At 36.3% G+C, this 25,614-nt stretch overlaps 3 protein-coding genes across 11 annotated transcripts in view; 1 reads left to right on the top strand and 2 right to left on the bottom strand.

The window, feature by feature from the left end:
* SON (SON DNA and RNA binding protein) overlaps positions 1–8,085 on the top strand; it is a 31,785-nt gene extending 23,700 nt beyond the window's left edge. The window contains 5 exon segments of the mRNA XM_079101366.1: positions 65–181; positions 4,421–4,568; positions 6,143–6,214; positions 6,331–6,446; positions 7,000–8,085. Coding sequence (XP_078957492.1) covers positions 65–181; positions 4,421–4,568; positions 6,143–6,214; positions 6,331–6,446; positions 7,000–7,158 — 612 coding nt within the window. The 3' untranslated portion in view covers positions 7,159–8,085.
* Positions 8,086–8,460: 375 nt separating this feature from the next.
* On the bottom strand, positions 8,461–16,931 carry DONSON (DNA replication fork stabilization factor DONSON). Of its 4 annotated transcripts, none has more exons than XM_079101347.1 (10): positions 16,514–16,931; positions 15,806–15,886; positions 14,588–14,791; positions 13,379–13,515; positions 12,419–12,609; positions 11,731–11,809; positions 11,513–11,617; positions 10,843–11,041; positions 9,474–9,686; positions 8,461–8,967 (listed from the first exon to the last, which is right to left on the bottom strand). In XM_079101347.1, exons 1-10 carry the CDS (start codon positions 16,820–16,822, stop codon positions 8,830–8,832), a joined length of 1,656 nt encoding a protein of 551 aa, XP_078957473.1. In that variant the 5' UTR covers positions 16,823–16,931; the 3' UTR covers positions 8,461–8,829. The 4 variants fall into 4 exon arrangements, with proteins under 4 accessions (XP_078957473.1, XP_078957471.1, XP_078957472.1 ...); XM_079101345.1 differs by having other exon boundaries at positions 13,379–13,557; positions 16,514–16,928; XM_079101346.1 differs by having other exon boundaries at positions 12,431–12,609; positions 13,379–13,557; positions 16,514–16,926.
* A 499-nt stretch (positions 16,932–17,430) lies between these two features.
* The window catches only part of CRYZL1 (crystallin zeta like 1), a 32,430-nt gene continuing 24,246 nt past the window's right edge, over positions 17,431–25,614 (bottom strand). For 4 of the 6 annotated variants that reach the window (XM_079101355.1, XM_079101356.1, XM_079101357.1 and 1 more), the window contains 3 exons: positions 23,641–23,739; positions 22,571–22,692; positions 21,237–21,506 (listed from right to left, as the gene is read on the bottom strand). In XM_079101355.1, coding sequence (XP_078957481.1) covers positions 21,249–21,506; positions 22,571–22,692; positions 23,641–23,739 — 479 coding nt within the window. In that variant the 3' untranslated portion in view covers positions 21,237–21,248. Of the gene's footprint in view, positions 18,024–18,519; positions 18,570–21,236; positions 21,507–22,570; positions 22,693–23,640; positions 23,740–25,614 lie in introns of those variants that run through there. The other 2 variants (XM_079101360.1, XM_079101358.1) reach the window with 2 other exon arrangements.

Genomic DNA, 25,614 nt, shown 5'->3' with positions numbered 1-25,614 from the left:
ATTACCAGTAGCATTTTAATTAGATACACAATTTTACTTAAATAAGGTGGCTTCTTTTCTTCAGATTGATGCCTGGGCTCAGCTGAACTCTATTCCTGGACAGTTCACGGGAAGTACAGGAGTACAGGTTCTGACACAAGAACAGTTGGCCAATACTGGTGCCCAAGCCTGGATTAAAAAGGTACACAACATATGCACATACAAAAGTTTTGCTGTACAAAGTTAAAAATTTTTAAATGTTTTATTAAAAATACACAAAGAGGTCAGTGACTCTAACCAAAGTTCCTGAGTAAATTTCCTATGTGTATGTACTCCAGGATGGATGCTGAAGATGGACTGGAATCATGAGACAATGGGAAATGTATAAATATGGCTCAAGAGCCACTCAATTTGTATCCTAAGGTTATTTATTTATTTATTTTTGGTGCTGCTGCTGGTTTTGGTGGGGGTGGTTTTTATTTTAACTGTGTTTTGAATGCTAACTGTATCTGGTACTGTTCAGAACATCCCACAATTTCTGTTGGACTACTAACCTAATCATTTCAAAGCAGTGGTTCTCAAAATTTTTCTTTATCATGGGATACTTTATTACAGGTTTATTTTTTGTGGATCAGTGTCCCTAAGAAACCTCTACTACCCTAATGTTCCATTCCTCTATTCCTCTGTCCTTGCCTTCTCATTTAGTGCCTGCGCCCTCTTATAAGATCCCTTGGCTCCTTCTCCTCACACCTGTTGTGACTTCCAGCCTCAGGTCCCTATGTGGTGGTCCATTGTTAGTTATAGCAAGCGGTTGGGAGGCCCTAGTATTAGCACTGCATGTGGTGAACTTGCCATGGGACTGGAAGGTGGGGGAGGATGGCCTGGAGTGTGGGGTGGGCAGTGCTGAAGGGTGGGAATGGGGGTGGGATGGGAATGTAGATTAATATCTGTGGACCACCATTTAGGCCCTGGTGGCCTCTGGTGATCCACAGGCTTAATTTGAGAACCACTGATTTCATGAAAAAACAGGATATTATACCTAAGATCAAGGGAGAGGACCGACACCTTGTGCTACGAAGATGTAGGTGCACCTGGTCTCAGATTCCTGCAGTGAGGTGTGAACTCCACCTACGGCTGCCTCATTGTTGGGGGAGTCTTAGGTGGTTAAGAAGGGCTTTCTGAAGAAATGAATTCTGGTGAAGGGTTGTGGTTTGGTTGGATGGATGATGAGAAATTTGTTTCAGGAGTACTGGCAGTATAGCAGTGCTGAAACTGGGAGGCTGCGTGTACTAATGGATTTGGGAAGGTTTCTTTATCCTGCTGTATTCCTGACTCCTTGTGTGATCGTGGGCAAGTAATTTTTTTGAATTTCAAAGTCTCCCAAGTCAAATGGAGACAGGTCCTTTACTACTGCCTCAAAGAGCAGCAGTCATTAATGTGATGGGTACATATTATAGAGAATTGCAATGGCTGTCACTCATGGATGAGCTGACTATACAGAAAATGAAATAATAGTTGATTTGGATATTCATTATCATAACATTTCCAGTTCGGGTAGCATTGTCTCTGTTGATCCTCTTAACAATTTAATATAAGACATATTCTTATTTTGCCTGTTTTTTTGAAGACATAGTTGCACTACTATGTATACAATGAGTACATACTCGGATTCATTTAAAGAAAAAATTAAAAAGTTAATGTAGTTTACTGGGCTTGGTGTTGAAAAAAGTGATAATCTAGCAAAATATTCTAGTTTGGATTAAATTTTTATACTAATTTATGTTAAAATATGAAAGTGTTTCATGTATTTGAAAAAGGACATTTATCTTAGTGGGAAGAATTATAAATGTACCTCTGTTTGTTTTCCATCTCTCTTTTTTTTTTTTTTTTTTTTTTTTTTTGGTGATGCTGGGTATATATAGCCTAGGTCCTTGTCAAGCATGCTGAGCCCAAGATCTACCACTGAGCTATACCTCCAGTCTGGATTCTTTAATATTATTCAGTCTTGAAGCACGGCGCTCAGTATTTCAGGAAATTAGAATGAAGCTTAGAGATATTTAGGTGTATAATGAACAGTCAGTATAGTGCTAGGTAGCAAGATTTGAATGTGCTTCAGTTGCAAAATTTTGGCCTTCATTTGTATAATGATGTGCTGCTACTCCATGTTTGTTTACATCTAAATATCATGTTAAATAATTACAAAGTGAATCGTTTACTGATTCAATTGGCTCCATATAAACCTTCAAAATAAATTTTTGGTATTATGTTTTGAAGATGAGAGGACAGATTTTTTTAAGTATATAAAATGTTTAGTGGAACCTTTAAAATATACTTTGGGAAAGAAATAATTTTGATAAGTTATAATGATAATGATGTATAAATAAGACCCAAGCTTTAAATATTATAGGAAAAAGCACCATGTTTGGGAAAATATCCATTTGTGTAAAATTAAAAAAATATTTGCTTAATCAGTTAAGGAAAGAGCATTTTTATAAAAATGGGCCAGAACATTTAGAAGTCATGGGGCAACTGAAAATTTAATAGTTTTCTATTATAAATACTATATACTCATTAAACGTTGAAATGTTTAGAAAACCTGTCCAAATGATTATTTAACTTCTCTTGTTTTAGGGTAGACCAGCACACTCAGGTTAAAACTTGAGGAAATGTTAACATTCTGTGTTCTTTAGTTTATTGCTGAAGAAAGTTTTATTATAAGTATTCTCAAACATTAAGATTAAAAATGGTAATTGATTTATAAGAAACTTTATTTTTTGAAATGAAATTATTTAGACATGGACTTGATAAATACTGTGGGACTCAGATAAATCAGCTTTTTTTAGTGAACTGCATATACCCTGGGTAAAGGAAACAAATGAAGATATTAGAGAATGCAAACAGTTGGAGACTGGGGTCATTTGGGGATTTATATTGTACTCTGTCTGCACAGTTGCCCTTTTTTTTAGGAGTGTTTCCTGGAAAAGAGGGGCAGATGAACCTGGAAGTAAGTAAAAGCCATTCTAGGTGTGTAGCAACAAGGCAGTTGATACCAAGCATCAGCTAACTTTTCTCTTTATACATCTACACTGCATGGCCTGCACCAAATAAGGAACTGAACCAGGGGTATGTTTTTACCTCCACAGCTGCCTCCTTCCATCAGAGCACCTTGTTGAACTTAATGTCTATTTACAAATCATTGGCATGTTTCCCAGTATTTTATTATAACCTTGGGAAACAAAGACTACAGTTTCATTACTGTGTAAAAACCCAGTTGTGGTACCTTTCTATTAACTTATCAATGTAGGAATTGATAATGCATACTATTTCCTGAGCTACCAATGTTTTTGACTCCCTCTGTTGATAAGTTAATGATTTTTGCTGTTTCCTAGAGAGAGCATTAACCTAAAATTTAATAACAAGGGAAAATAAAACAGGATTTGGAGATGTTATTTTTCCAAATCTTTAAAAAAATGTCCATACAGATCCACAAAATTCAGTACTATTGATGCCCACTAAAAAAAGAGGCATCAGTTGTTTAACATGAAAGTGATTGATTGTTGATCATGCTAATGTATATAGTTGTGCATCTTAGGACATTAAGTGGTTTGCTGCTTTGATGGAAATTATGGTTCAGTGGGTTGGATACGAGAGAGATGATTGTTCACAGAATAACCTGTGAACTTTCACCCCTCTGTATGGAAACTTGTTTCAGGGCCAAATCCTTGTAGCTGTCTTCTTGCCCCGGTCAGTGCCAGCCGTACTATTCACAACACTGCTGCTACCGAGGCCTAGGTATGTAAACATTTAAGGAGTTTTTTAAAAATTTTTAACATCAAGCTAGGTTTTAAAAGAATTCAAATACATTTTGGTATGCTTACAGGGTAGTTTATGTGATTACCTTCAATTTGTTACTGTGTAAATTTTGAAGAGTTATTTTGTTTCATAGGGATTTTCTAAGTAAAAAATATTTATATTTGCTTTATAGTAGAATGGGGAAGAAAACTTTGGATGACAACAGTATGCTTCTTCAGTTTCCATACTATTTCTAAACAATTTCTGGGCTTTATTCATAAAATAGGTACACCTGGGACAATTAATATTATTGACTGTTTTAACATTGCCTTCTTTTTATTTTACAAGCTAAGAAGAGATACCAGTGAAGCTAAATAGTGGACGAAAACAGGAGTGTTCTATTTTTTTTTTTTTTTTTTTTTGGAGGGGGGCTGAGGGGCCATTGTTTTAAAATTGCCATTTGACTTTCAAAATACTATTGTTAATGTGAAATTAGAACATATACTACAATATAAAGTACAGAGGCATTTAATTGCTATAACAGATGTAGAAGTAAAATAAGATTTCTCTTTTTAGAAAGTTACCAGTGAGTCTGTAGTCAAGTTCTAATTGTAAAATGGGGACATTTTACCTTTCTTTCTTTGGATAGGATCAGTTCTTAAGAGCAGCCCCGGTAACTGGAGGAATGGGAGCCGTTTTGATGAGAAAAATGGGCTGGAGAGAAGGAGAAGGATTAGGAAAAAACAAAGAAGGAAATAAGGAACCTATCCTAGTTGATTTTAAGACAGACCGAAAAGGTAACAAGTTGTTTTTTGAAATGTTTATTATATCTCTTTTAACATTTAGGGTTTCATCCTCTGTACATTTATTGTGATCTTAGTGATCTTTGAGGCTCCTCTTCCTGCAGAATGCACAGTTATTTTGCAGAAACAAACTTTAACTGAGTTTCACAGAGAGGAGCGTATTTTTATGTAGAGTAGACACTGGTTTGAGCTTTGAAAGGCAATTGTCATCCTGCTAGTTGAAATATAAAATTTCCATATATCTAATTTTGACTACAAATTTAACTACATTCCATTTTGCATTATTTTGACAGGGACCATATGTTTACCTTTATAAGAACTGATTTTTTTTCTTTCTCAGATGTTTAATATTTTTTTCCTTATTTATTAGTTTTTCGTCTTCATGAACTGTTTTTGCTTTTCCTTCTTTTTACACTTGGTAGTAAAGTTGTGTTGGGGCTGGAGAGCAGTAAGTCAACAATTGACAACAGTGTTACCTCTTCATATTAACTTGGGTTGGTGCATCTTAGAACTTAAAATTTCAGATATGAGGGAGTTGAGTGAGGTCTGTATGGCCTGCGTGTAGGTATTAAGTATTGAATATATGCTTAGTATCTTCAGATGATACTATTTGGTATCTTTAAACAGTTTTCTTCCCTTGGAATATGTTCTAAGTGGAATCACCAGTGGTTGCTAGCTCATTATAGGTTGTTTAGTCCTGATTTTTACAAAAATGGAATTTTTCTTCTTTCTGTAGTTGAACAATAACTTAGGAGTTAATTTAAGCAGTTAACTTGTTTTGATGAATTTGGGAACATACTACCTCTGTACCAAGTATTCTCCTTAGAACTGTACATGACTTGGATATAAGATCACAGAGAACATCATATTACCCAGGACAGGCTTGGGGACGATTAATATACTGGTATATACTTGGTAAAGGGAATGGTTGAAGTTTTCAATAAAACGTGGAAAATGATAGGACTCATTTATCCTTCAAGACACTACCTTTTTCTTTGTTTCTTGAACAAATTCTTAACAGAGTATCATTTTATTTGTTTTTTGTTGTACTGGGGGTTAAACTCAGGGTGTTATACTTGATAGACAAATGCTATACCACTGAACTTACATCCCCCATCATTCATATTTTTAGACAGGGTCTTGCTAAGTTGTCCAGGCTGACTTCCACCTTAGAATTCTTCTGCCTCAGCCTCCTGAGTATCTGGGACTACAGGCATGTGCCATTGCGCCCAGCTAACACATTGGTTTTTAAGACAGGAAGTTTTAAGATCATGTTGGAAAAATAGCTACTACTACTTAAACTGGAAATGTTTATCATTATATGGCATTTGTGTATTTGTTCACACTAGATTCTTGTGTTTTGAGGACCTTGTTTTAATAGTTTAATTTCAATATATGATTTTAAAACAAATGTCAGAAGATTAAGGTTAATTTTGTATGAATCAATTGAATCTTTTATTTGAAAACACTGAGGTTCAAGCTTATATACTGGGAGTTTTTCTCTATTATAATTGAAAGTGATGCTTTTGAAATTTTAGTGAACATTGGCTTTTTTTTTTCATTTTAAGGTCTTGTTGCAGTTGGAGAAAGAGCACAAAAGAGGTCTGGGAATTTCTCTGCTGCAATGAAAGATCTGTCAGGTGAGAGCACACTTTTTAATTTCCATCTTGCTTCACCCAAATCTTGAATCATACTTTGTTGCAAAAGTTGTGGGAAATAATTCATAACTTTTTTTTTTCCCCCTCTTTCTCTGCAGGCAAACATCCTGTATCTGCCTTGATGGAAATTTGTAATAAGAGAAGGTGGCAACCACCTGAATTTCTCTTGGTCCATGATAGTGGCCCTGATCATCGCAAACATTTTCTCTTTAGGGTAAATATGAATTTCTGCACTAATTGTATATGTTATTATTTTAATGACTTAAGAGGGTGAGGGATAAGTACGATACAATAATAGTATTAATCTGTGGGTTGGGGATGTATGTGTGTGGGTAGAGTGGCTGGATTTTTTTTTTTTTTAAACACTGAAGGGTGCTTTAATACAACTTGTGAATATTCTATTTAAAACAGATGGAAGGAAAGATTGGGCAAAATCTGGTGAACAAGTTGTTCATATTTTCTAGTGGAATATGGGAAGTTAATCTAGTACTTTTATCAGGCTGTTTTTTGCTTTCAGTTTTTAAATTTAATTTGGAAAACTGCTCTTGCAGTCCCTTTTTGCTAATCATTTGCTTTTTCTGGGCTGAGATTGATTTAACTTTAGTATGGGTTTTATATTTTTATAAATTATTTTTCTAGCATTTAGTGAAAAAGTACAAAGCTAATAGATATTAAAGTTTGATGCTGTTCTTATTGTATGTTTTTCTTGAATAGGTATTGAGAAATGGAAGCCCTTACCAGCCCAATTGTATGTTTTTCTTGAATAGGTATTGATAAATGGAAGCGCTTACCAGCCCAGCTTTGCCAGCCCTAATAAGAAGCATGCTAAAGCCACAGCAGCTACTGTGGTTCTTCAAGCAATGGGCCTTGTACCAAAGGACCTCATGGCTAATGCCACTTGCTTCAGGAGTGCCTCACGTAGATAGATTGAGGTTTTATATTAATCATTTCAGATAATTTTACTCTGCATCACAATGTATTTCCTCTTTAATGTTGTAAATATTTGGCAATTTAAGACATTGTGTAAAAAGCAATCTGTACAAACATCTCCAGGCTTTGATTTTTGTACCATGGAAATTGTATTTAACCATACAGGGTTTTGGTATGTTTATATTGTTTACCTTAGTGATGTATTTGTTTAAGTGGCTAACATCCAAACAATTGTTTGAAGGCATCAGTAATCTTCAGTGTGGAATGTTAAATAACGCTTTTATACTGTATTTTGTACTATGATGTAACTCCCTTCCTTATGGCTAGGCTGCTGTAACACTTGCCTGTAATCAGTGAAGGGCTGTGCACCTTGTACTATTTCTCAATGGGTTCTGCTGGACAGATACTGGGCCAGTGTTAATTGAGGTAATCAAGCAAGATCTGTTCCACAGGGCTAATGCCACCATCTCCCCTTAAAATTTTGTAGAGGTTATAAAAAGAAAGTGGTATGTTGTGTGATGATCAGCACTAAAAGTCCTGCATTCCCATTTAAGCCACTTGGGTCATAAGAAGGGTGTCAAAATGAAGTCCGATTAGAATTCTGCAGAGGCCAAGTACATTTAGTATGGCTTGAGTTGTGATATAGTTTTACTTTGATGTGCATTTTGAATTTCAGCTACACCTAGATAGACGTAAATTGATAATTAAAATGCTGTAACCAACTTATCTAATAAAATTGGCAACCAGCCACTATTTTGTTGACTATGAGAAGGTTTAAATTTATGTTAATTTTTAGGGTCTGATAGAATATTTCATGTGTATTACAGTGGTATTCATATGCTATGTCTCTAAACTTTATTTTCAAAAGCTCAAGGCCCAAATACAAACTTCTCTGGAATAAATGTGGTGTTTTATTTTCTGGATTATAAAGTAAACACGCCTTCACTAATACTATTTCTTTACCTTTGATCTTTTAAACATGTTTATATGAAAATACTTTTACACACACACACACACAAAAACAAACAAACAAACAAAAAAACCAAAATGAAATGCTACTTTGCCATGACATTTGGGCATATGATTCAACACTGTTCTATACAGAGTACAGAATACCCTTTTATCTGAACATGCATTAAAACTTAAGTTATATTTGAGAAGAATTATATATCAGTAGGACGTATGATAAGGTAGGTGCATCACTAACCAGCTCCACAAATTGCCTATGTTTATTTTCTACCACTTTTAATAAAACGAGTCTGTTAATTTTAGGTAATAACTATCTTTGTCCTGTCACAATGCCATGAAATAACTGCTACAGGTTTAGTCTCAATTTCTCACTTTGAAGGAAACACTGATTTTAATTGTTTTCTACTCAGTGTACATATAAAATTCTCATGTGAGGATTTTAAAAAGTTTGCATCATCTTCATATTTGAAAATCTAGTTTAAAAACAGTAAAAGGAAAATGATTTAAAACCTTAATGCTATTGCTCAGTGCATGTAATAAAAGTTAATATAAAAAGTTAATGTTTATAAACACTTCAGTATCTTTTAAGTATATTCATCTCTTTAACTTCCAAAATGAACTTTAAAGCCAAAGGTATAAGAATCTTGAATTTCCTTGCTTTTTTTCCTCAAAGATTCCTTTTAGGCTTACTTTGGTGTTCAGGATCTCCAATTACACATGTAGTCACTCATTTCCACTTTCCGTAAAGATGATTTCCCCAGTAATGGTATCTGACTAAGTTGCTCCAGAGTCTTAGGGTGCAGCCCACAGTTAGTAAGCTCCTTATGAACAGCTTCCTGTGAAAATACATGTGTGTCAGTGAAAAGCACATTTTCCTTTAACTCGTGGTTTTTAAGAATTACCATGAAAATTTTGACAAATGGCTCATTCATGTAATTAATCATATCTACAGAAGTAATCCTAAGAATTTTTATATAGTGACAAAGTCCCTAAAGTATTATTGTTATTTTTACAGGCAAATATGATTAAGTAAATACCCATAGTAAAATATGTTTACACAAACTATAAAGGAATCCGACTGCACCATTAACCTTTGGGTCTGAAAGCAATAAAACAGTAAAACTCATCTTTTTTTAAGGTTTGAAAGTTCTTAGTCACTGTTAGTGGCACAATAGCCTGAATTCATGAAATTTATCCACAAAAATTACATATATGCATTATTTTTCCTCTTTGTAATTCTTAACAGCCTCATAATTTGAAACAAATTCAGCTCATTATAAATTATTTCCTTAAGAGAAAATTACCTACAATGAAAATAGTCCCTTCATAGAGGTCTACTTACTTTTTCCAGTGTTTTATCCAGTGGCAGGCAGATATTGAATACAGCCGTTGGCTCATGTGGATACAGCACTGCAGAGAATGACCCACTCTGTGATGATTTGAGTAGCATGGTCATAGAATGTAGAGCATGAGGCATGATTGGACCGGTAATCTCCAAACTAAATTGATCTCTGTATCCAGAAAGAGCTTGTGTCTTTACATTAACACTTCGTGCCTTCATGAGGAGAGAAAGGAAATTATAGTCACCATCTCAAGCGTTTGTTTCTTAGCTAGAAATATGTTCAAAACATTTACATTTGGGTTTCTTCTCTAATATTTATGAACAAAAATCATTTCCAAGACATCAATACATTATTACACAAGTAAAAATATTTAGTAAATTTTTAGTAGAGATTTTACATACGGCATTTTATATAATTTGTCGGTACAGAATATAAGGGAAAATCTATTGCTATTAAGAGCATATATATGTACATATATATTTCAATATAACTTTTTTAATGTACCAATGAGCCAATTTTTGAGATCTATATATTTTTTAATATTTTCTCTTAGTTGGCAAAGGACCTTTTTTTAAAATTTATTCATGGTGCTGAGAATCAAACCCAGTGCCTTGCACGTGCTAGACAAACACTGCCACTGAGCCACAACCCCAGCCCGAGATCTACAATTTAACATCATTTTGACTGGCTTTGCATTGGTGAATAAATAAAATGAGATTAACTGTACTTAAATGTCAAGAAAGGAGATTTAACACCAAAATGTCTGTTGTCAATTACCCTTTATTCATTAAAAGTTTTCATATAATTCAAGTACAACCAATTTCATATATTTTCAGATAGTTCTCTCATATAAATGTCATAACAGACTTTACGGGGAGAAAAGCAAAACATGTATCAAGTCCCAAAATGCTCGGAGTTATTTTTTAAAGATAACGAATTTACCACACTCTGCCATGCAGTGGCACACATGGCTCCGGAGGCTGAGGCAGGAGGATCACCAATTCGAAGCCAGCCTCAACAAAAGTGAGGTGCTAAGCAACTCAGTAAGAACCTGTCCAAATACAATACAAAATAGGGCTGGAGATGTGGCTCAGTGATCGACTGCCATTGAGTTCAATTCTGGTGTCTGTCTCACGTCCCTCCAAAAAAAAAAAAATCATATTGGGGTTGCAATTGTGACTCAGTGGTAGTGTACCTGCCTAGCACGTATGAGGCCCTGGGTTCGATCCTCAGCACATTAAAATAAAAAAGTATTGTGTCCATCTACAACTAAAAACATTTTTAAAAAGAATTTATCATATCTGCAAAAAGTACTTCTTAGAAGCTAGGTTATGGGAACTAGTGAAGTGTATAATTTCTTTTAATTACCTTAAGCATTTGCATTGTGGCACCTCGGAAAGCTACAGGGGATAGAAGGGTTGGTGGAAGTCCTGCCTGTGCACCGGAGGTGGCAACTAAACTCTTGCAGTTGATCAGAAAGTTGAGCAATGTCAAAGTGTTGACTCCTTTCACCAACACAACAGACTCAGGTCTGTGATCCATTTGCACTTCATGTTTCTCTTTACGGCTGAAGATGACAATCAAGGAAATTACAAAACAAATTCCACACCAATGGGGAAAATATTTTATCTTGAATCTTAATCACCTGGGACTAACCCTTCTTTCAAAACAAAATGACAATGTTACCACTTCCTCTTCACTGCTTTCCTAAGTTTGAAACCACTTACGTTGACTACTTCAATTTGCTAGAAAGTGGAAATTGAAAAAAAAAAAAAAAAAAAAAGTGGTAATTGACAAAAACCAATTCATTCCCTAGTCAAAAACTTCTCCCACATACTTAGCCAACATGGAATGTTTTCACTTAAAAGTCATTTAATGGTTCAGAGTTTATTGATACCTAGGGTCCTGTTACTTAATGTCAAAATGGAGGGTTAGATTTAATATGATCTAAAGATAATTTAAGATTATAGTCATTTTAAATGGCCAATGTTAAACTTGTTCATAATATAGTGAAAATTAGTTGTAACTGAAAGGATACAGCTTGATAGAGAGTATATCTGGCTTTTTAATTTTATCTTGTACACCCATCTCTTCCAGCCAAGAAAAACTTTCCTCTTCATCTTCATCACTGAGTGTTTGCTCCCTATGAAATTGCTATAGTTAGAGTTCCTAATTCACAAACCTGTTACTTTTACAAATCTTTTTCACTGAACCCATAGTCACTGGACTATGTAAAATCTTATTTTAATCACATACTCCCCAAGTCCCACGCTTGTTCCATGTGCTTTCTTCTTTTGGTCACTTTCTTCTATTAGAGGCAAAGAAAATTCAATTCCTACATGAGAGAAACAAGTCAGTTTTCTTTAAAAGCATTTAATAGGGGTAATAGGAGGATAATTGACTTTTCTGGAATGAGAGTTTTTACCCTTGATCTATTAAGATAGTAGTCTTCAAACTTTGTCAGTAGTACACAACACAGACACATGCACACATGTCCTTGAAACAAAAGGCTCAGGAAACAATAATCTTAATACATGTGATACTTTTTCATAAGTTACACTGAATTACACTTCACTTTTTAAAAATGCGCTGATTAACTCCACTAAATAGATCGCATGGTTTACTCATAGGCTGACCCAGTTTAAAAGTGAAGTTATTCAGGAGGTAGGTAATTAAAATGTCGTATAAAAGAATTTCTAGGAGAGTATATTAAGATAGTAACTTTGTGGCCCATTGTGTGTTTTACTTAGATTAGAGAAGGGTACAACATTAACTTAAAAGTTATGTGTAAGGGGCAGCTTAACCAACTGCAGGAAAAAAAAAATGATGTTTCTTCAAATAATACTAGTAATTAAAAAGTAAGAAAAAATTTCAAATTTTAGCTTTTAAGGCAAGTTTTTACTATATATAAAGTGCATATATATACTGTATATAAAGTACAAACCTAAACTTTTACCTTCATTTTTCATAGCTTCTCTTAAACCTCTAGTTGTAGGAGATATTAGAGCTGTTATCACACTGCTTCCTGCGAATCCTGCTGCTCGGAACAGGACAGTAAACTGATAGGTACAAACGTAGAAATAGGGGCAAAGTTTTGTCTTCAGCAGGTTATACAGAGAAGTAAAGCTTACAGACCTATGAAGCAAAATAATTTTCCTTAGGTATTATTAAAGCATTTAATTCAATGTTTAAACTTAAGTTTTGTATAGTTTAGCCTGACACCTCATTTAAAACAAATATTTCAGTTTCTGGTTTGAAGTTCTGTAGTTATGTATAATTTGGTTTTAGAAAACTGAAATTAATAACAGGACTCACTAATAATTCTATATCGCTTTAACAAATAGTGTTTTCCACTTAAATGGTAATCCCTTTTTTTTCAACAAAACTTAATTGAGCTGCCCACGCACACCTGTCATTCCAGCAACTTAGGAGACTGAGGCAGGAGGATCTTGAGGTTGGTCTCAACTTAGCGAGATCCTATGTCAAGAAATAAAAAGGGCTGGGGGTGTAAGCTCAGTGACAGAGCACCCCTGGTTCAATCTCTAGTACCACAAAAAAAAAAAAAAGAAAAAGGAAAAAAAAAGCTTAATTGATAACTGGCTGCTAACTTTCTCTTAACAACTTATGCTCATGAGAAAACCAGCAGCCACTGATAAGTAACATAAAAGAATTATTCCTGTCTGTATATATTTATCTAATATATATATACTTCATATTTTGATAGAGCGATAAAAGCTAAAAGAAGCAAACAGTTTAAATGTTGGTTATTAATGGCTATTTAAATTTCAGGCCAGTAAGATCCTTCTACCAGTATATATTTCCATAAGGACAGGATACTACTAAAATTAAAATTCACCACTGAATTGCACACATTTTGTTTTGCTTTGTTTTGAACTAATCTTACCAGTCACTCATTAAAATGTGCTGCACGGTTTCATCACTGGACCAAGGGCTTGTCTTTCCAGTCATTTTTCTATCAGCTCCAATACGAGGGAACAGTGGTAGCCAAGACAAGGTTGGGTGGAGCCAATAGATAAGACTCTGCTGGAAGGCACAACGGAGCTCAGTGGAGAGTTTGGGATCCTAAAATCCAGAGGGACAATGGGTAGCTTTTGCCCCATGAGAAGTATATAATCTCACCAGAGACGATGTATACCAAACATTTATTCTAAGAATCTTGACTGCTCTTTATGGGAAAGCATTCATTACTGTTACAGGAGCTAAAAATAGTTTACCCTTGTTTGGCATAGCCTTCTGGCCAGTAACTAGTCCATTAAACATGTATCAGAAGGAACACACAAATAACAGATGGCAACATTCTCCTTTCTCTAACACCCTTAACAAAAACTTTTTTATCATAAGTGGTAGAAATATATTTGTGTAGAGAGCACTATGCTACATTTAATCCCCGTACCCCACCAAAACACTTTCAGAAGTAAGTCAGTGAACACTGATAATGGATATGACAAATCATCCTAATTTACTGAAAAAGGAGCAAATTTTAAGTAATCCTGTTTAATCTAGTTTGAGTTGATGAGATGCTTTAAAGTAATGAAGCTGTATTTCTCTAGAACCACTCTAGAACTCTAAATTTACAATAGACCATTACCCAGGTAGCAAAATGAGTGCATATTTTAAAAGACTATATTCTATGAGGGAAAAAATCAGTAAAATCCATCTGCTCTTATAACCTAGTCAATTGCTTTTCATTTCCTTTTATTTTTTCTAAAGAAGCTTTAGAAAAGAATGGTTTGGGGCTGGAGTGTGGCTCAGGGGCATAGTGCTCACTTAGCATGTGGGAGGCCCTGGGTTCGATACTCAGCACCACATAAAAACAAATAAAGGGACTGTGTCCATATACAACTGTGCAAACACTTCCTGCCTGCACCATTGCCTAATTGTTAGGACAGGTCTCTAAATTTAATGGACTGTTACACAATCTATCAAAAATGGGTATGAAAGCACCATTTGGAAGCAACAAAATTCCCCAATTCTTTGTGTCTTTAGATATCAGAAGAAAAACTTAACGGAAAGAAATCTCTCTAATATTTTACAGAAGCATTTTATACTTAAGCTGCTACTTTAAAACACAGTTATTTTATTTCAGAATTACCTTTATACTTTGAGGCAAAGTAACCTCTGTTGCTCTACAATGCTGGACAAGACCTTGAGCCTCTTCCTGCGCTTTCAAATGATCTGCCCAGGTAAAGGGTTGAGAAGAGGTGACAAGGAGTCGGGTTTTAATACTCCAGTCCACAGGTAACTCAGTATTTTCTGAGGACAGACTATCCGATTCAGAGAATGATAGGCGTAAAGCCTTTTAAAAGAAAAAGAAAACAACACAAAAATCAGATTTAAAAAAAAACTCTTCGATCTAAAGATTTTATTAACTAACATATTCACAGTCCCTGAATAGCAAAATTATACGAACTGTATACTAAATATCATTAAAAATATACTACACACTGGAATCTGGAAGGAGCTGAATTAATCTATTAACAGTAGTTTCCTCTAAGAGGCAAAAACTTCTTGTTGGAATGGGGCATATTTCACTTTTTAGTTTTTACTAAAAAGAACTAACACTTTATATAGTACTACAGATGTTGCTATTAAAGTAGAAATCTTCCCAATGTCTGAAAAATACCTAAAGCCTTTGAAACTGGAACTTGGGCTAAGCTGCTCTTTCTGCAGGTAACTTTAGGTAGGACACTTAATGGCCATATTTAAGAAACATTTTCTGATCTCAAAAATCTACCATTAACCTATTTTGCTGTCTTTTCAAGTCAATATTATTCGCATTACGAGAATTCTTTTAGGTATCATTAGGCAAAGAGGGGAGACTGAGTCTTGTGGCATTCTGATAGCCTGTTCCCATTAGGGTCAATCATACATTTACCAAATGATCACAACAGAAGTACTTGTTGTAGGTGTTATTGGGGAATTGGACAGCAAGGGTCAGTGCTATGCCATAACTTGTGGAGGTAAGTGAAGGATTTGTTTTGAAGATTTAATAAAGGATCAAGTTGAAGAAGTAGCTTAGTATGGAGGGGTTCCTCTGAGTGATAATCTCAAAAAAGAAGTGTGTTAAAAGACTGATGAGGTTTTGTCAAGGGCAACCAACAACTCTCATCTACTATGCCTACTTTCGTGCAGGTGACCATTACAGCATTTCTTACTGTAACATATCAAGTCCTTTATTTTGGCTGATGCCATCTATTCAACTCTGGTAAAAATAATCACTTTCAAGCTTCTCTGCAAAACTATTTTTTCAAGCAAAATGCTCCTGAGAAGCATACGAATACACATGCTAATGATATTTAAAAAGTATTACCTGGGGTAGTTCAGTAACTGTTGTTCTTTCGGATAACGTCTCTTCCCATGGCAAATCATTCTCTTGATTAGTATCTAAAAACTGAGGTTAAGAAAATCGTCCTTTTAAAACGTAACTGATGCTGGAGTTTGCTTTAAATGTGTAGGCTCATCTGGCAAACTACCTTCTCAGTAAATGCCAGAGCACACAAATTTATACACACCCAAATCAATCCTATCAGTTTTTTACTTTGATTCTGAACTTTAATATTAAAACTAAGAGGAAAAAAAGGTCAGTTTTGCGCATTTAGTAACTGACCGTACAAACTTCAAGCCAAAAGAAACAAAAGGCTTCAGAGTAAGAAAAATGCTCATGATGTCTGAACAGAGTCATGCTCAACCTTCCTCCATCCCGGGCAGCCTGGTGTGCGAGGAGCGCGGCGGGAAGGGCCGGTCTTTGTCCGTCCGCGCTGCCCTCGGATGCCCGCTGCGGACGGCGCCTACGCCGAGCTGAGCGGCGCACAGCGGCAGCACGTCCCGCAGCCGGCGGCTTCCACTGAGCCCCCTCAGGCGCAGCCGGCCCAGGGCTCGGGGCACCCTCAGGCCGCGGGCGACGGGACTCCTGGCGCCCATTTCCCTGCCCGAACCTTAGAACTTCCCATCCCTGACCCGCAGCTGGCCCTCCAAGAAGGACGAAAGCCCCTCGCCCGGCAGGCACGAAGGCACTCACCGAGCCCGGCGCCTCCTGCTGGCCGCGGGGCAGCCCGTCCCGGGCCTCCGCGGCGACCCGCAGCCGATTGTCCAGGCGGGCGAAGGGGTTCCTGCGGGCCGCGGTCGGACCGCCGACTCTGCCGCCGGCGGCCGGGAAGGGCCGGAGAGGCAGCCCGGCCGCCAGGGCGGCGCGGCGCGGCGTCGGCTCCCGCAGCTCGGGAGACCGGGAGGCGGCGGCTCCATGGCTCCGGGACCTTTTCCGTCGGAGCCGCACTACCTCCGGCGGCCTTTTGAAGCTGGGCGAGTAGCCGGGTACCGAAAAGGCCATGACGCGAAGCAAGCGGCTGAGGCCGACGGCCGCCCCGCAGCACTTCCCGCGCGCGCCACGGCCCCGCCCCCGACGTGGCCCGCCCCCGCGCGGCGTGCGTGGCGGGCCGGCTGCCCGCGAGGTCCCGCCCCCGGCTGCGTTCCTCCGGGGGCGCCGCGGGCTCCCGGCGGGCTGGCGGGCGGGGCGTGGGGGCGCGGTCCGGTCCCGGGGCTGCTGCCCGGCTCTCAGCCGAGGTCCTGCTGTGAGTCGAGGCGGCTGTGGGCAGGCAGCACTTGGCCCAGGGCGGGTGTGCACTACCCCGTTGGGCGTAGAAATGGCTGAACTACTAGGTCTGCAGTAGGGATGTCATCACTGCGGGTACAGCGTCTGGACTCTTGAGCCATGGTGCTGGGCTGCTGCTTCCATACAGCTTTCCGGGAACAGTGGTGACAGAGCCAGAGCCTACCCCAACCCCTCCTTCCCCAATAGAGAACTCAGAAGATAGCACACTTCAAGCTCAGTCCCCCTTTCCCAATGCCAGGCAGTCCCAGCCCTTCACGCAAATGCTCTGCAGCTCCCACAGGACAAGTTACTGTGATCCTTGTTCCTAAAGAAACTCCAAGTAAATGAATATTTCAAAACAAAATTTAAGTGTGTATGAGTTAGATACTTTGAGACCTGAAAATATATTCAAATGCTTAAATTCTGACAGCACAGGCTTGTTAAGATGTTCAAAATGGAATTGACACATAACTAATAACATTATTTTGACAGTATACCAAGGCCTGTAACAGACTTATCAATAGAATGGTGTGGATTTTGCTGAAAGCAGTGTTCCTCATGGGAAGAATTTCATAAGAGAGGCAGATGTGTAGAAAAAAAATTACTAAAAATGGCTTTCAGAATACCCCTTCAAATGTTAATTACAGAATTATCTTGATCATTTGCACAATTTGGAAAACATTTTTCAAATATGTCAAATAACTGAACATCTTGTGAACCAGAAAACATGCTTAAAAACTGAACAACTTGCTTTTATCTTCCTTGATTTTTCCCAGTTTTCAAGGAAAACTGGCTTCAAATCCCGGGATGGTTCATCCAGCTGAGGTTCGAGAAAGAACATTAAAATTGAACGACTTGCTTTTTTCTTCCTTGATTTTTCTGAACAACTTCCATGGAAACTTTTGCCTCATACAGTGGAATAGGTTCATCCAAATGAGGTCTGGAGAGAAAAAAATTATTACAAATATCATAGATGTTTAGAACACACTGGGCAGTAGTTGACAGTTGCCATAATTGAGCCATATTATTTTAAAATAAGTCAAACTTGTCCTTTAGTATCTCCACTGTTAAAAGTGGTTAAGTTTCCAAGGGGAAAAAATATCTACTTTATCCATTTTAAGTGATAACCATATTGCATTTCCCCCTCTTCAGGCTATGGATTTTTTTGGGAGGGGAGATGAGAAAAAGCAAAGAACGAAGCACAGAAAGGAACGGAGGGCAGGAAACTCACAGGACACTTCTGTCTTTGGGAAAACTTACTGGTATACCACCAGATACACTTTGAGAAATATTAAACAGTAGCTATTTATCTAAACTAAATAAGATATGGAGGCAACAGGTATACTGTAAAAGCTGAAGCAAAAATGGAAATGCCCACATTATTTCTCTTGAGAATAGAAAAATAAACAAAAAATGATGTGGTTACTTTAGCATACCTAAAAACACCAGCTGATAACTTCTCCATTACATCTTTTAAAATGCGTAGCTGAAAGAATTGTTAAGGTGATAATATTTAAAGAGAAAGGATTAAAAACATTCAATAGGCAGAAGATACTAGGCAGGTCAATTTTCTTTCAAGTTTTGTACTCTCAGAAATTCAAACTGTTGTTATAGAAATTCTGTAAGCTGTCTGTCAAATTTACCTGTCAAACAGGAATGATTTGAGAGAGTTGGTATAACTAAGCCTAAACTTCTAAACACAAATGATAAGAGCAGCAACTAAGGGATGACCACTTTTAACCCAATGAATGAAGGCAGACTGATGTATTTAGCACTTACATCTCTTACATCTGGCTGGTAACAGACCAAAGTATGTGTGTGATACGTGTCACTACCAGAATCAAAATTATGTAAAAGTTAAAAATTTTTGTTGGAAGTTTAAGTGAAATTATAATATTGAGATCAAAAGTCTATGTAATTGCTAATACTGAAGAATTATTTAAGGCATAGAATCAAAATATTGGAAGGAGAGGTCTGTGTTAAATCAAGCTTGTGTGAAGTGAGTGAGGGGGCCTCTGCACGTGAGAACTAAAGTTCGATTCAAGACTTCAGAAAGTGTAAATTAGAAAATATGATCATAAGTCTTTTTAAAAGTTAAAGAGGGATGAACTAAACAACATTAATTCACATATTCACATCCCTGCAAACTCTCTTTATACTTCTGTTACTGAAATTGCTCTGGGTGTAGTGGCTCATGCCGGTAATCCCAGAGATTTAAGGATGCTGAGGCAGGAGGATCACGAGTTTGAAGCCAACCTGGGCAATTTAACAAGGCCTTGTCTCAAAACACAGAGTTTGTGGGTTGTAGCTCAGTGGTAGAGTGTCCCTGGATGCAATCTCCAGTACTGCAAACGAAATTGCTATTTGTGTGTGTATGTACATGTAGATGCTCCATGACTTATGATGGGATTTTGTTCCAATAAAACCACTCTACCTTAAACATATCATAAATCAAAAGTGCACGCAACAACCTACCAAATATCATAAAGTAAACCAACATCATAAAGTAAAAAAATCTTAAGATAAACCATCATTGAGTTGGAGTCTGTCTGTATATAGCATAGATTTTTTTATTTTGGAAAATTTTAACATATTTCATATAAACATGTCATAGTTCAACCTGATCCAGGGATTTGTCAAATAGATTCAAATCATCTTGTCATGGGTAGAGGTGGTTTGAGAGAACCAACACAGGATAAACAATCAGCCTAGATTCTATCATGTAAGATTTAAAGCATCCTAACTAATTGTATCTGTTTTTTTTTTTTTTTTTTTTTTTGGGGGGGGGGGGACTTGGAATTGAACCAGTGGCGCTTAACCATGGAACCACATCCCCAGTATTTTTAACATATTTTTTGAGGCAGGGTCTTGCTAAGTTGTTTAGGGCCTTCCTAAGTTGTTGAGGCTGACTTTGAACTTGTGATTCTCCTGCCTAACCTTCCCTGAGCCCCTAAGATTAGGTGAATGCCACCATGCCTGGCTATTATTTGTAATAGCTATATGGTGTTTTCTACTGTTCACATCTCATGTTATCTTAGGTAATTGTGATGTGGGACATTACTTTTTAGACAAATAAGAAAATAAAAAAATTATTATTTAAATATTTAAAATAGAATAAATAGAATATTTAAAATGGAATATTTAGAACATATTTAAATCAAAATATTTTAGACTACTACATTTATTACACGAAAGAGTTCTGAAATCTCCTTAACACGCAACACACTTAGTGCTCTCATTACATAATACTTTTTTTTTCTTTTTTGTTTGGGGTGTTGGGGCTTGAACCCAGGGTCTTTCACATGCTGGGCAAGTGCTCTACCACTGATCTACACCCCCAGCCTTAAATATTACTATTTTAAACCTTTGAAATAAATCTGTCATTACTCCTAGAAGGGGCTGACCTTTACACACATCACATATTTATGACATTCAGTGGAGACAAATGTAAAGGTATATAAATTCCTTCACACAAAAGTTATCATACAAGAACTTCTTTTTATTCAATACACTGAAACTTAGGAAGCACAACTGCATTTAAAACAGTCATCTTAGAAATAAAAGCAATTCTTAAGAGAAGTTGACCCTGCTCAAGAGACTTTTGGACCTTTGTTTTTGGAACTCCTTTCTCATTCTCACAGAGAAACTTCTCATCACTTTCACTAAAACTGGAATGATCTGACTTCATTCACTAGATTTGTCTACAATGCTTTTTTTTTTTTTTTTTTTTTTGAGACAAGGTTTCACTAAGTTGCAGAGGCCGGTCTCAAACTTGCAATCCTGCCTTAGCCTCCAGAGTAGCTGAGATAACAGAAATGCACCACCATGCCCAACTGAATGACTTCTATTTTTAAAAATCCAGACGCCTCCTCATTTGATGAAGATTTCTTAGCACTGATATTTATAAAAACCAACTGTTCTGTGAAACTTTTTGCGCAATGATACTATCATAGGAGTAAGGTGTGCAACCTCTCAAGGCGACGTGTAAAGTCAAGTTAAAGAGAAAACCAAACCATCTTCCACATAATATTATGGTTTATTTCCTACTCTGAAAGGAGGGAGACTTTCTGGGTATGATTCTGGTTCTGCCACTTGTTATTCTTTAATTTCTTCAACTGTGAAACAGGAATAATGATACTTAAATCTCAATAGATTGTTTTAACATTTAAACAAATACCTGCAAGACCTTGGAACACTGGCATACTCCAGGAAAGTTAATGGCTAATTTTTGTTTCTTATTATCATAATGAAAAAATTTATATGTAAAGTACAAGGTAAATTTCAAGCCAGAAACAAGTCCACAGAAGAAAAGGATATAAAGATATTTTCCCTGTTGTACATTTGACAAATTCCAAATTTCATCATTAAGGAAAGCCACCGTTGCTCCCTTGAGGAAAAGGCAACGGCTATCTGGAGGATCCAACTTTGACAGAATAAACAAAGATCAATCAATCAATCACTGTGAGCCTAAGAGCAGAAGGATGATTAGTAGCGTGAGCCAGAAAAAATTCTACAAAAATTAAATAATGTCCGAATCACAAAAACTCAGTAAACTTCAACAACATGTAAACTATAACATTGGTATAATGTTTTATTTTCTATTTTATGGCCCCAAATGATGATGAAACAGCAAGGTATATAGACTAAATGAAGGGACAATCTAGAATCCTTGTGCTGAAGTGGTAGAGGTATGTGTATGTGGTTTCTGGCCATTTTACTTACCAGTCACCTTCATAAGAATAGTAGAAAGTCAGTCAAGATGGGCAGATGAGAATTATGGTATTTACATATCACCTATGATATATTTAATTTAAATTCTACTGAAAAACATTTGGAAGATAATGTATCGATACATTTAAATAGTAATTCCAATTTAAATAATTAGGAAGTTGTGATAATTTTATATAGAAATATTTTGTTAAGTATATGTCAATGATGTTTGTTACTACGAAAAGATTGCTATTTGAAATATAGATTTTTAGAAATTATTTTGGGGATTGAACCCAAGGGTAACTTTCCACTGATCTACGTCCCTAGCACTTTTATTTTTAATTTGAAGGCAGGATCTTGCTAAGTTGCTTAGGGCCTAAATTGTGAAGGTTGATCTTGAACTCCTGCCTCAGTTTCTTGAGTCACTGGTATGACAGACATGTACCACTGTGGCCAAAAATCAGATTTTTTCTGGAGTGATGGGGACTGAACCCAGGGCCTTATGTGTCCCAGGCAAGCGATCTACCACCGAGCTACATCCTCAGTCCTGAAATACCATTTAAAATGCAGAAGTCACTACTTCCAAATAACTAAATAAAATTATAATTCATTCCAATTGAAGAACTCCCCTATTAGGCATTATTTTAACATTTTGGTTAACATATATCTAACATAAAAAACAAACTACATTTCTTTAAACATAGGGCATAATTAGGCATTATTCTTCTTCAGTACATTCTTGGTCTAACAGAAATGCTTTATTATTTCTGATAATACCTGAAGGCTTTCTTCTGTTGTTATCCAATGGCCTCCAACACCTAGAAGCGTGATGATATCATGTTTATGTGGTAGTAGTTGTAATTTTACAGCTGATTCATCATCTTTACTATATAATCTCACTTGTAAAGGAATACAGAGAGAAAGAAGAAATATATTTTATAATAATCTGACAAAAATTTGTTGTTCAAAATATTTTATTTTTAATATAGTAAAGTGGAGGCATTTTTCTTAGAAAAAGGCAACAGTGTATTCACATATCTTAAAATATACCTATATACCTTTTGCATTGAACCTGTTTATAAGTTTTATTCTATATTTCAATTTAAGTGAAATAGTTGTTTGCATTCAGACACTAAGTAAGGTAATATAATAGTTAAATTCCATAATGTATTAATTATAACAATGATGACGTAATACAGTGGGATGAGTTGTTTTCTGACTAAAGCATTCAGATTTGAAATAGTCACACTTTGACGTAATTACTGAAATGTATAATTGCAAAAATGATGTCAGCAAGGTGTATGTTGTTCACTATCACTGAAAGATTTTTCTGAGTTAATTGAAAATCGTGATATTTAAATCTTAAAATTGGTTAAAAAAAACAAACCCCACACATGATGGCCAAAGTGGTATTCACAACAAAATATATACAGAAGCACTCTGTGGGACTGTAATATTTTAGGAGTGATGAACTAAGTGTGTACAGATTAGGTGTTGAATAGATATTGGTTAAACTAAAAAAGTTTAAGAAGATAGAAGACAAACTTCGTATGTTTTCCAACTAGAGACAATAGAAATCAACCATCTAAATGGAGGGCAGCCACACATAGCAGAAGGGACTGCAAAAAGGCATCTGTATAATCAAGTGTACTATCTGGGACCAAATGAGATCATAGAAATAAGTTTCTTACAGAGATTTCTCTTCTGTTACTTAAACTTCAATGCCTATTCTTTAAAAGGCAAGCATGATCTCTCTTCCCAATTATTCCCTTGTTTTGTTTGCTTTTTCCTGAAATTCATCAAACTAAAAAAAAACTACACAGTCTACTGATTTCATAGGTACCAACCTCCAGCATCTAGGACAATATCCACTCCCAGGCCTCCTGTTTCTTCCAAACAGCTTTCAGCAATATGGACTTTCCCATTGGATACATCAATCACTCGGGCTGTAAAGCACAGGAAATCAGGCAATTGTACTGTTCTGTATGTGAGCAACACAAATCAGGGGGAGAAGAAAAGATATATCTGTCCTCTGAAATGCGTTAAGCAGTTCGATTATTAAATAGTACATTTAATGGGGAAAATTATAAACCAGTAAAACATTTCCCCATCAAGCCCAATTTTGATAAGGTTCAATTCTAAATGAATGGACTAATAAATTCAGTAAAATAAAAATATGAGCATTTTGTGGTAAGGTGGTCCAAGGACACTGTGGATGCAGAAGATTGCTCTTAATAGCTTAGGATATGCTACTAGAACTGAGAATCTGAAAATACATAGTACATATGTATCATTCATATTACAATGTGAACTGGGAAGAATAAGCAGTTTCTTAAATATGCTTAGATTTAACTATGTTTAAAGTTCAGAAATACAAGAATATAGTTGTTAAACATGGTACTTATCTACTGGAAGCTGTTTTATCCTTTCTCAGTCACAGAACCCCTCCCCTTGCTACCCAAAATAGAGAAAAGTCCTCAAGGTAAGGAAAAGGAACATGATTATTTTTAGCTATTAGTGAAAATTAAACTAATTTTAATTGGTTACTTTAAAAGTACTGTATTAGGAGAAAAAATATAGTAGAACAATCAGAACTTGAACTAGCAAACAAATTTTATATTGAATTTTTATATTTTTATTTCTGTATTTTTGTGTTACTTCAAATTGAATCCAGGATCTGGTGCATGCCACGCAAGTTCTCTACCACTGAGCAACATCCCAGGCCCATTTATAAATATTTTCAACACTTTGTTGAAGAGAATTCCTCTTAGAGTTGTTCAGATTAGAGGAATAGTGCAACAGTAATCTGAGATTTGGGGGAATGGGGTAGGAAGACAGAAGGAAAGAGGGCTGAATTCCCCTAGGAAGGGTAGAATTGACCAATACGAAACTTTTCCCTTCAATAATACCACTTGCTTGCTTTCTCCATTCTATTTTTTATTTGTCATACTTTCAAATCTATTCTTTTCCCTCTTTTCCTTCAGCCCTTGTATTACCTCCCTTCCATTTCTTGGTTATTTCTGCAGGATGCATAATGTAACAATGGAAATAACATGGGCTTTAGTTAGGTCAGGAATCAAGGTCCTTTCCAGTCCCTTGTCTAATTGTATATGCTTGCAAAAGCTAGTTAAATTCTGAGAACCTATTTCATGGTAATCCACCACAAGTCTGCTGAGAATGTAAGGAGGAAATGTCCATATTAAACTCAGTGAACATTATTTCCCTTCCTGCCTCCCCTCACTTATAATCTGCTCATCCTCTTAGATCTTTTCCAGTTTCTCTGTTCCTATTTTCTTCCTCCTCTCCATATGCACTGCTGTTCAGAGAGGTTCAACTTTTACACACATACACACACACACACTCACACACATACACACGTGTATATATATATATATATATATATATATATATATATATGTTTGTTTATTTATTTATCTATTTATATTTGTTAGGTTGAACCTTTTTAGGAGCTCAGTCTCCACCATGTCCTGCTCACTTTAAACTATATCTGACTTGTGTTTCTGTGTGCATGGATCATTTGTCTTCCTAGGATCTCACAGAAAACAGACAACTTTAAGGGCATACAATGGGGTAAAAGAGGTTGAGAAACACAGAGTGGTATAAAAATACATTGATTTATTGAGTGAAAACAAAAACAAAAAAACAACAGGTATTTCTAAAGTGTGTCAGGTTTACTTAATGCAAACTTGGGTAAGTGGGTAAGACAAAAACTAAAAAAAAAAAAAAGATGTAAGTTTGAAAAATTTAAATAATTAAAGCTATCACTTAAGTAAATTGGGAATCAGCACAGATTTTTTTTT

The sequence above is a fragment of the Sciurus vulgaris genome, assembly GCF_902686455.1.
Source record: "Sciurus vulgaris genome assembly, chromosome: 10".
NCBI classification, from domain to species: domain Eukaryota; kingdom Metazoa; phylum Chordata; class Mammalia; order Rodentia; family Sciuridae; genus Sciurus; species Sciurus vulgaris.
Note: the sequence above shows the minus strand (reverse complement) of the source record. Positions and strands in the feature narration are given on the sequence as shown.

Excerpts from the sequence above, each read along its gene's own strand:
- DONSON (XM_079101345.1), bottom strand. The coding sequence starts at position 16,822 with ATGGCCTTTTCGGTACCCGGCTACTCGCCCAGCTTCAAAAGGCCGCCG. Across the intron at positions 11,810-12,418 it reads AAATGAAGGTAAAAGTTTAG|GAATTGAATTTTCTTTGCCT; the intron begins GTTTGTACTTTA and ends TCTCTCATGTAG. Across the intron at positions 11,042-11,512 it reads GATATACTCTCTATCAAGCT|CCGTAAAGAGAAACATGAAG; the intron begins GTATCCTTTCAG and ends TGTCATCTTCAG.